The 12,563-nt window shown below is 45.5% G+C and overlaps 1 protein-coding gene and 1 long non-coding RNA gene across 2 annotated transcripts in view; one reads left to right on the forward strand and one right to left on the reverse strand.

Annotated features, from left to right (window-relative positions):
* LOC135900366 (lysosomal cholesterol signaling protein-like) overlaps nucleotides 1–12,563 on the reverse strand; it is a 187,923-nt gene that overhangs the window by 127,266 nt on the left and 48,094 nt on the right. Inside the window, exons 2-3 of the mRNA XM_070532233.1 lie at nucleotides 10,294–10,420; nucleotides 5,647–5,957 (exon numbers count right to left, since the gene is read on the reverse strand). Coding sequence (XP_070388334.1) covers nucleotides 5,647–5,957; nucleotides 10,294–10,418 — 436 coding nt within the window. The 5' untranslated portion in view covers nucleotides 10,419–10,420. The remainder of the gene's footprint in view (nucleotides 1–5,646; nucleotides 5,958–10,293; nucleotides 10,421–12,563) is intronic.
* Nucleotides 1–12,563, forward strand: part of LOC135900425 (uncharacterized) — a 142,323-nt gene that overhangs the window by 103,568 nt on the left and 26,192 nt on the right. The window lies entirely within an intron of this gene.

Consider the following 12,563-nt stretch of genomic DNA (forward strand, 5'->3'; position numbering starts at 1 on the left):
ATATCTTCGCAGGAGCACCCTTCCCGTGGAGGTCTGCATCAACCTACGTGCCTGAGCGCATAGTAGTGCTTCTCTTAGTTCACTGAAGGTATTGTGCAGTCCCAGGGCCAGCAGTTTCTTGGTCGATGTGCGCTGCCGCAGGTGAAGCGCAGTTTTGTACGCCTTTCGCAGTATGGCGTCCGCTTGTTCTTCTTCATGCTTGATGCATTTGTGGTAGGGAAGGCTATACACCACTCTGCTAACCACGAGGCTCGTGACTAGCCTAAGTGTGTCGCTCTCCTTCATACCCTGTCTCTTGCTAGATACTCTGTTGATCATACGGGCTACCTGCATGGTGGCAGTCTTCAGCAGTGCCAGAGTATGATTGCACCGTTGATTGGACTGAAGCCACATCCCGAGGATCCGAATGGTGGTCTTCTCCGGAATGCGTTGTCCCGCGAGGTATACGTTGAGGCTGAGCTCATCACTTGTAGGGACCGTTCGATTTTGTTTGCCTCACCACACCCTTAGGAGCTCGGACTTCTCCGTCGAGCAGGTGAGGCCCCTGGCCCTAACGTAGGTTTCTATGCAGGTGGCCGCTTTTTGGAGGCACTCTTCTTTTTCGCTGAGCGATCCCCGGTTCACCCATACCGTGATGTCGTCAGCGTAAATGGCGTGCCGAAGGCTTTCAAGTTGTTCGAGTTGTCTTCCTAGCCCGATCATTGCGACGTTGAAGAGTATGGGGGAGATGACCGACCCTTGTGGAGTTCCCTTGTTAGGGGTGCGATACTTCTCTGATCTGACTGCTCCCAGGCCGATTGTTGCTGTCCGGTTAGAGAGGAAGACCTTGACGTAGCCATAAATGCTTCTGCCACAGCTCAGGCTATCCAGTCCTGTGAGTATGGCTTCGTGGCTGACATTGTCGAAGGCTCCTTTAATGTCTAGTGCCATGATGACGTATTCGCTGTTTCGTGGGACGTTGCTGAGCACCTCCTCCTTGAGCTGGAGGAGCTCGTCTTGCGCCGACAATTTAGCGCGGAATCCAAACATGCTGGGGGGGGGGGGGGGTGCAGCTCGTTGTCCTCCATATAATTTTGTAGCCTCATTGTAGCCACCCGCTCGTACAGCTTGCCTAAGCATGACGTGAGAGAGATTGGTCTAAGATTTTCTGCTTGCAGTTTTTTGCCAGGTTTTGGAATCATCACTACCTCCGAATGCTTCCACTCCTCGGGTACTGTCTCCTCCGCCCAGTGCTTGTTGAGATAGTCAGTAAGTTCGACTACCAGCTCATCACTGAGGTTGCCAATCAGCGCGTTTTTTATCTTGTCTGCGCCTGAACCGTATTCTTAGTGGTATTTCTTATTGCTGCGTCTACTTCTTCTTTGGTTATAGGCCTGTCCAGATCAGAATTTTCTTTCCCCTTGTAGAACTCCGTGTAGGCTGCTGGGTCACCATCCCCGAAGCACTTGTGCCTTACGCTTTCTATGAGCTCATACTCTGAGCCCTGAAACTGGTGAACCAGCCTCTGTATGGCCTTGTTGTTCTCCGACTTGGTTTTAGTCGGGTCCAGGAGTGCTTTGAGTATGCTCCACGTTCGGGTGGTACTCAGGGTTCCGCTTAAGGAATTGCTAAATTGCTGCCAATTTGCTCTCGCCAATTGTTCCGCATACTCTTGTGTCTTTTGCGTAATTTCCGCAATCTTCAGCTTTAGCTTCCTATTAAACTTCTGTCTCCTCCACCTTTTGGTCAGGCTCTGTCTTGCCTCCCATAATAAAGGAAGCTCATTTATGTGGGCAATCGCTTGGAATCAATAATAAATCACTTAACGGTGGTGCGAACATCCTGTACCCGAGAGTCCAAGCTCAAGAAGAATAAATAACGAGGACTTGTCAGATCCAGGCCACTTTTGCGGAAGGAAACTTCAAAGATTATTTTTTTCAATGAACTAAACCGGCGGCGCGATAAAAAGAAGTCATCTGTTGTTTTCTCCTCACAGTGCTGCTAACTCTAGGAAAATTGTTCTATATCTAGGTATTTTAGGGAAAGTTTAATGAAATAGCAAATTCTGTCGAAATCTAGGGAAATCTAGGGAAAAGGCAGTGCTGCGACGCCACAACGACCGATAATTTCATAATTTCATAATTTACTTATTTGTAAAAATACCGAAAATTATATGTGCGTAGTATACATAAGCAGGTCCCATAGTCAAAGGCTATGGGACTTCCTTATACGCAGAACTGCTGCCAAAAAGGCGCATTTTGATTTCAGTAACCTCAAATTATCTTCGCCTTACAATGCGAAGTGAGACTTATCATCGTACAGCAGCGCAGTGAACGCATCGCGCCAAGCAGACGACAAGGTGTGGTTGTCTGGGCTGGTTGACGAAGTCCAGGCATTGCCGTATTGCCGTCGTGCTCTAGATGTCTGCGCACTTTCAGCAGAATTTTGACGTCTAGCTGCGAAACAAACGTATGCAGCAGCATCAAACAATGCAGTAAATTAAATCTCGGTGTAAGCGCACTGATACATGCCTACCGCAAATACATACCTACCGAAGTTACATACATACCGTGGCGCTGAGCAGCTGACTACGCATGCGCATATAAATGTTTACCAGGAGCCGCCGATATGCTGAGAAACCTTGACAGAGTCCTAGTGGTGACGTGTTCGGGCAAGTTTTGCCACGAATGAAAGAAACAAAATTTTCCGCGTACGGACGTGCATCACTGCAAGTGACGTGTAAGCGCGTAAGCATGGTGGTTCTGTGCTAGTACGCGGCTCACAAGAAAAATTTATTCCACTTCTCTTACATTGGTTTTCTTGAGATGGCGTCACGGCTTTCACACTGTTACATTGTGTAAGAGAGGTCGGGAGCCCACTTTCCGTGTAAATCTTGTTCGGCATGTCGAAAGAAGTGTAAATTCGCTCACGTGTTAATGTGTATATGGGGTTTCAAAGCAGGCTGTGTTATTTATTTATTTATTTATTTATTTATTTATTTATTTATTTATTTATTTATTTACCCACAGTGCTAAAACGGCATTACGGGAGGGCGAGGGGGGATTACAATGCGTAAATCAATAATGATAATCTATGTAGCTCGTCTGTAAAAATACATGTAAACAATGTTCAAAAGCAGAAATGAATTAACATGGGCTACAAGAACAGCACTGGCCGAAACGTGGCCTTTATGGTAGTCCAAATCAAAGCAAGCACGCACACTCACTTTAGCATTCACATCACAGAACACTCACTGCATCTGAAGGCAATCTAGTTCAGCTCCGAATAGTGTTTAGAAGAGAAGACATCTTCAGCAAATGTGACTTGCAGGCAGGTTTGCAGACATTTAGGGAGTGGTCCACGCGTTGTGACTGGTAATGCGGATGCATTATATATCTCTCCATTTGTGTACCGACTGTGGCGTGAAAGATGTGGTGGAAATGTTTCAGACACAGTCTTCTTTGTCGACTCTATAGCCTCTCCCACTGACGTTTGTCGCGCTGAGCTCGCGACGCCGTGTTTTCTTGAAACATACCGAGCAGCTAAATTCTCCATTCTCTCAAGCTTCTCCGTGTCACGCGCTGCGGGAGGACCCCATATTGCGTATGCAAATTCAAGAAACTGATCTAACAAGATTTATAAACATAACTTGCGCTGCCGCATCATTTCGGGTTGAATCCAGCAACGTCTTATTTAAGTATTTCGAATGCCTGAGAAATAAATTAAAATGTAAAATATTCAGCCTGTTTACATAGCAGAATAATTTATCTGAACTGCACTGAACAACCGCGTCTTGCAAACGCATAGGGAAAACAAGGGAATTTTATTTCTGTCCGTTGGCGAAAACTGGATTCGGAGGTTCGAAGCTCTGTCTCCTCATTGCTGAATTTGGAGGGGAAGCAATGCACCAGACAAGACCTCTGTAGGTGAATACTTAGAGAGGGAATCCGACAGCATAATTTGGTGCCGTATACATTAAGCTTGCATGCCCTAGCATGTGCAGCTAGGCCACTTCACTTTTATCCAAATTGTGACTATCTTTATCTAATCAAGCCGTTAGTCGGGCTAATGTGCAGTACAGAAAAGCGCAGTGGCAAATTAGGAAATGGATTCATTTCACAAGAAGTACGAATAAAGTGCAGAATAAATATAACAAACACGAACAAACTTTCAAACTAACACGCAAAATGAAGCTAGAATGTAAGGGAAACACAAACAAAGAAAATCCTTCCCAAACTGTCGCCATCGAGCCAAAGGAGTCTTTGAAACAGCTCAAGTGAGTCTCTCGAGACGCGCCTTTATAGATGGATGGATGAATGGCTGTTATGAGCGTCCCCTTTGGAACGGGGCAGTGGGTTGCGCCACCAAGCTCTTGCTACTATGCTGCCTAATGTCCTACCTAAGTCAAAAAAGAAAATTAAAGAAAAAAACTATGAATTCTTACAACCACATTTTCTGACCCCCTATGCGAACTTTGCTTTTATGCGTCTCCGTTTTTTTTTAGTCGTTTCCCTACTTTTCATCCACCAATCTTCCAATCGCCTCTTACTAATCTCTACTGCTGACATGTTTACGTTTCCCCTGCTCTCGCTGAACCCAAGGGCTTCAAGGAGGCCAGTGGTGCCTAAATTGACCACTGGGCAGGTGTGTTCACATTCTAATGAAACATGCTCCATCGTTTCCCTAGCTTTACCGAAGCAAGCACATGTTTCTTCTTCCTTCTTATATCTCGCTTTCCAGGTGCGTGTTCTAAGGCATCCTGATCTCGCTTCGTAAAGTAATGAGCTTCCCTTTGAGTTATCATGAATGGTTTCTTTCCTGATTGCGTTTTTTCCTCTTAAATAGTTACTCATGGCAGGTTTCTTTTCCATTGCCGCCACCCATGAGATTACTTCAGCCTCTCTGACTATCCGCTTGATGTTCTTCGTTGCTGTGGTGCCCACCCTACAGGCCGAATACTTGCTGGTAAGCGTCCTAGTTCTTAACCTCCACTGTGAATCAATGTTGTTTCGGTACAGATACCTGAACGCTATCCCAGCCCATTTACTTTCTTCCACATTCCTCAGTCGCCCTTCATACTCAATTTTATTGTGAGCTTCCCTCGCTTCAAAACTAGTCCAGCCCATATCAGCCTGCACAGCTTCATCTGTAGTCTTCCCGTGAGAGCCCAATGCGAGGCGACCCACTGACCTTCGGTTCCCATCGAGTCCTGACTGTACCGCTGATTTCAAGCAAACAACCGCATTTCCAAAAGTAACTCCTGGAACCGTTACACCTTTCCACATACCCCGGAGAACCTCTTACCTATCGTATCCCCATAGCGCTCTGTGCTTCACTATGGCTGCATTTCTCTTCCCCTTTACTGTTATTGTTTTTTCCTGTGTTTCCATATATCTATTGCCTTCGTTTATCCATATACCAAGGTATTTATATTCTCTTACCCGAGGTATTTCCTGGCCCTGTATTGCCAGAAGCAGCACTGATGAGCAGCATCTGTCGGAAAACCAAACGAGATACCTTGCGGGATTTCTGAGACAACCGGTCGGACACGTCCGTGACCACATGCCATATAAATCCTCTAGGGGTCGTCCGCTCGTCCAGTAGCACGGAGTTCAAGTAAACCGACGGTCGCTGGCTGCCACGACAAGGTTCGCCGCGAACACGCACCTAAGGGGTATGCGATGCCGAAGTCGTTCACTTGGGTCACGAAGATGGCGTGCAGGCCCGCGGTGGCCAGTTGGCCTCCTCCGCGGCGGCTCGAGGAAGAGCGGGGGAGCGCTGCGCTGGCCGCCGCAACCAGGGCGAACAGTGCAGCCTTGCCCAGAAGCACCGCTGCCACCAGGCGCCACTCGAACGTGTGCAGCCGCAGCTGACTCAGGTTGACGAAGAGAAGCGCCGAGAGGCACACGTGCGAGGCCAGCAGGTCCAGGGCGCGCACCTCGCGGCCTTTTACCAAGCGAGCCTTGCCCGAAGCGAACCTGCCTCGGAGTAGACGGGGAATATAGATCAGAGACGTGCTGAAACTGCGATACGATTGGCGCGATGCGGTTGAACCACACCCGGGCAAACACCCGCATCCCCATAACAGATTTAGAATGCCGACAAGCACTCTAGATGATAGAACACCGGGCGGCTTAGTGTTGATTCGTGGCTGATAATAACAGCGTACCGAAAACGAAGCGCACATGTGCCCATGCCTTCGTCTTCGTTTTGAGTGCATCGTTATTATTAGCCGTGGATGAGCGATATAGTGTGCCAAGAGCGGTTGTTGTAGCAACGAGAGCTAGCAGTTACGAACCACGCAATTCGAAGTGACAGCAAATGGTCGAGGCACCGTCAACGAAGTTATACCTGAGAGTCCTGGTTGTGGCCAGCAGCTGTCCCTCAAGCAGTTTTAAACGCTCGCGGGAACCAGTCATGTTTAAATGCTTCTACTACACTAGGCGACTGCTTCACGGATCGGCTAAGGTGTAACCCAATGCTTCTTCACGGCAGTATACCAAGTGTCCGAGCTAACGTTAGCCATGCTGGTAAAAGAAACAAAAATATTTCAAAATCTCCCAGCAAGATACGATTATAAGACTTGCGGTGTTCGATTGTCAGAGGTCTGACAACTGAACACCGTGCACCTTAAAATCGCCTCTTGCATCATCTTTTTTAAATTCTTTTTTTAACAGCTTGGCTAGCGTTAGCTGCGACCAATAACACAACAATACCGATCGTCCAAAAGGTACCTACTGAGCAATGAGAGAGCTAGAGGGTTAAAGAGAAAGCTGAATTCTATCTGGAGAGGCTAGCCTCGCAAAAGGCTTAGCATGCTCTACGCCGGGTGAGACAGTTGGGCATTAAAGAAAAGGAGTGAGGAAAAACAAACGATAAACACACACACACTAACACATACAAGGGCGCGAAACGCACTTACATAGCCTCATTGAGACATATTCCTCCTACATGAGGACTATACAGGTGCTTCAATGGACCTCAGTTCAGAGCCAAGACACTGCCACAGTCTAAGAAGGTCCTGCCACTCAAGTCGCATACAATGTCGCCTGTTTAGAGCCTTCTTCAACACAACCCTCGAGGTTGTAAAGCGTCTGCAAATACAAATTGAGCAATTGAGCAACGCAAGTTCTTATCAACCTTAGCGATGAGTGTGCGGCAATGTGGGTGCGGGAATAATGTGAGCCAGCTTTTGGTTCACAAACCCACACTGAAATAGCAGCCCATGGGCGTTCTAGCGCATGGAAGTCCTGTGTCTGTACGACAACGCAAGCCGCGACTTCGGGCTCGGCGGCAGGACGCCCACCACCGCCGAGCCACTCGGGCGAAGGGTTGCGAAACAGAGAAACTTCATCAGACACGTGCTGGCCGTCCGGCGTTCCATGCTCGAGTGTGTGGGTGCCAGAGAAGCTGCCGCTGACAATGAATATTGGATGACTTGGCCTCGTTCCTCCTGGTACTAACGTCCTGCCAGTGTATGCACTTCGTAAGGGTCCCAAGTATCGTGGCTCTATAGACACGCACGCACTCGAAGTCGTGTAACGAAATGCGTAAGCGGGGTACGAGACGCTGAAGTAGGCGCGGCAGCTTTCCCCCGGGTCCCTGGTCTTCGAGCCCCGTGTTTCGCAATGCGTTAGGCTGTCGAATTTGCTCTACGTGGACATACGGTTAAGGCAAACACGAGAAAAACACGGAGGAGCCCTTCGAGTGTGCTCGCTTTTGTTATGCATCGCATTGTTCCGCCGCGTGCGCGTCGCGCGATGGAAATACATAATTGCGTGAACGTTCCGCAATTCACTAGCCCTTGCACCTTTCCATCAGCTTCGAGTAAGACGGTTCAAGCACATCGTGCAACACTTGTCACTCGGTGTCAAGGTTGCCTCTATTTATTGTCGAAGTGAATTTCAGAAACGAATATCAGTAAAACGAAGAGTTCCAGAAACTGTTCAATAGAAATCGGAATCCTGACAGACGGAACGAGACACATCTTTGTCACATTTAGTTTGCTTTTTCCCACTAACGCCTCCAATGTCCCGCAGGCTTTGAGTGAGTGACTTAGCTCATTTTAATAGCGTACTCGGCTGCTCAACTCTACACTTCCCTTTGCGCATACCTGTATGTGGCTAGGTAGACCCGCGCCTGTGGCGACGTGCTCAGCCTAATTAGGTTACAGACCTTTTTCTTGTGGTTCTTGTTGAACGGCTCCATGGCAAACCAAACACAAAAAATTATTTCCTGTCTTGGTCGAAGATCGTTGTGGTTTAGGATTTTTTTTTTTTCTGGCACTGTATGCAACTCAAGCGAATGTACACAGTTAAACGTAAAAACGAGCCTTACTTTCGCGGATTGTTATTCAGAATTACAAATGTATTAATGTTTTCTTTTTCAGGGCATATACACAACACAATACGCAGAAAAGGTCGTACAGCCCAGGAGTGCATGCGAACTTCATGTACGCGCGCATCAGTGTCATACCGAATGTATACATTAACTTACAGTCTCTAAAAACTTCAGGAATATCTTTAGCATAAAAAATTCGGCACAACCCATCTCACGATGAATATCGACGTTAATGCAATTAGCATTAAAGCACTGCAGCGGCACATCGCATTGACAAGGCCTAAACGTGTCTGCAACCGGGCGCCTCTCTCCCGCTCCTTGCTGAAAACGCTGCGCCATCTAGCGACAGCGCCGTAATGTTCCCGCGTGGCCCACGGTTCGATTCCACCGAGCGTCGGAGAAATTTAAAGAACCGTTTTTATCACTGTGCAGCAGTACATATCCAGTGGCACACACCTAGGTAAGCACGTTGCTGACGAAGAAGTTCATTGAAGAGCGACACACACCGACTGGCACGTACCTAGTCACCCAAGATTTATCAAAACGTTTCGTTGAAAAGGAGCCCAGACCGAGTGACATATGACTCAGCAGTCGAAGTCAGCGTAAAAGATGTTCGCTGAAAGTCAGTATACGGGTACACAGTGCCACAAACCGAATGAACCGACTTGGTCCGACGGTTGGTTTCGAGCCCTGATCCCTCAGTGCAGCAGCCCGATCGATGCGCTACCCATTCGACCAGGGATTGCCCCTTGCTCAGATTGACCGGAAAGTGGTTACAGAAGATAGATAGATAGATAGATAGATAGATAGATAGATAGATAGATAGATAGATAGATAGATAGATAGATAGATAGATAGATAGATAGATAGATAGATAGATAGATAGATAGATAGATAGATAGATAGATAGATAGATAGATAGATAGATAGATAGATAGATAGATAGATAGATAGATAGATAGATAGATAGATAGATAGATAGATAGATAGATAGATAGATAGATAGATAGATAGATAGATAGATAGATAGATAGATAGATAGATAGATAGATAGATAGATAGATAGATAGATAGATAGATAGATAGATAGATAGATAGATAGATAGATAGATAGATAGATAGATAGATAGATAGATAGATAGATAGATAGATAGATAGATAGATAGATAGATAGATAGATAGATAGATAGATAGATAGATAGATAGATAGATAGATAGATAGATAGATAGATAGATAGATAGATAGATAGATAGATAGCGAATATTGCGTTAAGTGCCTTAAGAATGCTAACCGCATTAAATGCCGAGGGCCTTGCGACCCTTATTTTGTCCGCTTGCATCGTTAGGAGTCACTCGCAATCACTGGCACGCTGACTGCATTTGCGGGAAATTTCTAATGCGATTAGCATTCCTAGGGTACTTCACGCACTTTTGGGGGGCGAACTGTGCATCTATCTATCTGCGAAGATGGCAAGCACAGCTCCAAAGAAAATGACAAAAGTGGACAGTCACTTTAGCATACGCTAAAGAGGATGAAGGCGAAAGCATGCACCCTGACGAGACATATTCGTTACATTACTTGACATTTTCATTCCAATGCGTTTTATTGCGATAGCATATATATGGACACTCCAGACGCATTTTTGCCGTCGCCGTCAGCATCGTCGTGAGGTTCTGTACGAGTGAAAGCAAAAGTGAAATGAAAACTTGGATGTGTCAGTTTTGAGAATTAAGGAGTTAATCAGTGACTTTGATGGCGTCGGTTGAGTCTGGCTCTTAACGGAGACAAGTAAGACGAAGTATCAAAAGCAAATTTGTTAGTTAAAAGTAAAGACTGCATAATTTTGCTATGATGCATGAACTTTCTGCCATTGTTGTGCTAGAAGAGATTCAATCGCATGGGAACTGTCTCATTGATTCCGCCAGTCTTGCACTCGGTAACTAAAAGGGACATCACACCTGGAAGAGACTTACCCCAGGAGAACGATGGTGAAGCATTTCACCAACGTCCATGAGAAAGCCACGTTGTCGACCCTAGGAAGGCAGGGAACCGGGCCTTGTGTTGCGGTAGGGGCGACGACCTCGGATGCATCCCACATAGCTGTAAAGATTCGTCTAGTCTGTAAAAACAGTGTTCACAACTCCGTACACGGAGTTTTCAAAGGATCTTGTGAGTAGCTACCAAACTGTACCGAATTTCCGGCGTATTTTGGAAGTATTTCTTACTATATTTAACATACTTTTTGAAAACGTGGGTGGGCCTTGAATATGTCCATGTTCGTTTCAAGCTGGGCGACAAGCACGCAAGCATGGCGGCAAAAGGTTTAGCGCGTGGTTCTTTGACCTCACTGAAAACCAAAAGGAGTTACTAAAGCTATAGGGTAACGCGCAATTGCAGTGATCGACTTAAAATAACCTTAAGGGGAAGCTTTAGCTTGGGCCCACTCCGCCGCGGCCTATTCAAATACATCCAAAACGCAAAGCCGTTTTTCTGAGATAACCATTGAACTAATTTTAATCAAACTTGTTGCATTAGAGAGAGAAAGCTAAATTATAGTTACTGTTGGAAGCGGAATTTCGATTTAGGGCCTCAATTTTTTTTAATTTCAAAAATTCAGAAATTTGAGAAAAATAGAAGTACGAAGTTTACAACTTGATAGCTCTGGATCAAAAACAGATTTCGCGTTTTTGTAAACGGCATTCATTAGATCATTCAAAGTGGACAAATTCGTTGTGTCAACTTATATATTATGTGAATTTGTTACGCTGTTTTCAAGGATTCTGCAAAAGCTGTATTTCCATAATATTACATTTCTGTAGATTCATGTGTAACACATCGATTTTGTCCTCTGTAGATGTACTATCATATGCAATTAACAGAATTGTGATATCATTTTTCTTTGCTGAGTTACAGAGTTGTAAACTTTATAGTTTTGTTTTCTGGAAATTTCTGACTTTCGCCAATTATTAATAAAAAATTGAAGACGTAAATAAAGAATTCGAAACAGTCACTAGATATTAAGTTTTACTTTATGCAACAACGCTCGCCAAATTTGGTGCAGTGGTTACCGAGAAAAGCGAGTTCTCCTATTACATGTGTTTAGATAGGAGCACCCGAGCTAAAGCTTGCTTTTAAAAAGCTTCATTAACGAAAGTGATAATATATATGTAATAACACTAACGTACTTGTATTTTCTTATTTTGTATTAGATTCACATTTTTATTCAATTGAAGATTTATTTACTTTTGTTTAACTGCAGAACGTGCTGTTTCGACAATTTTTCTTGTTCGCATGCCTAGAACCAAACTTTAATGATAGAATGATACACATTAGCCTAACGACACCAATGGTACATTGTTCACTGTCATCTTAATGTTGGGATTCTTCCAAGTCTCTGGTACACTGATGTTTTGAGACATAGCGTATAAAGGACCCAAAGCTTTTCAAGTAGAATATCCCCTCCGTGTTTCACCAAATCGACGGTTATTCTATCTTCTCCTGCCACTTTTCCCCTGAATATACTTCTCAAAGCCAATCTAACCTCATCACTGTTTAAACATGGAATCTGTGTGTCCTGTCTTTCGCTACTACTGATCGAGTTGAAGTGGCCGCTCTGTGTAATGCACTGTACGGTGGCGACTTAGAGCTAAATCATTGGGTTTCTATGATCAAGGTCGCAAGTTTGAATCCACAACCTGGTCACCACATTTCATGCCCTAAGGTGGTACCTGAAATCAGAAAAAATAGCTGAGAACAAGTGGGGCTGTGCTAGTCTAGGTGCAACCAAATAGAGAGGCCCACTGAGCTTCTAAAACACACTTTTTTGCCTAAACGGGAATTTGTCTCCAGGATGCTACATTATGGCCACTACTTCCGTCATGACTTTTGCTTCTAATATATTGTTACAGCGCTACTAAGAGTGTCGCCAAAGACAGAAGACGAATTGACGTGGCGAGGTGACATCGGTCTCGGCAGCAATCTTGTTTGTGTATCGTTGCCGTTCTTGTAAATATTGAAAATACGTGTTTACATGTGATTTCCGCACCGTGACAAATGGCTGAGTAGAGGGGTACCCACTAGAAACAACAACAGAGCTTCGCAGTGGTCGTCCCCTCGGACTGAACATCATGACGGACGAAACAGGACCCGAAATGGCACGGCCCACATCAATGCCTACCACCTCGACAATTGTCTTCGCTCAGCCGCGGCATACAGGAACGATATGCGTCACCGATCCCCTTCA

Source organism: Dermacentor albipictus, chromosome 1, assembly GCF_038994185.2.
Source record: "Dermacentor albipictus isolate Rhodes 1998 colony chromosome 1, USDA_Dalb.pri_finalv2, whole genome shotgun sequence".
In the NCBI taxonomy this organism is placed as follows: domain Eukaryota; kingdom Metazoa; phylum Arthropoda; class Arachnida; order Ixodida; family Ixodidae; genus Dermacentor; species Dermacentor albipictus.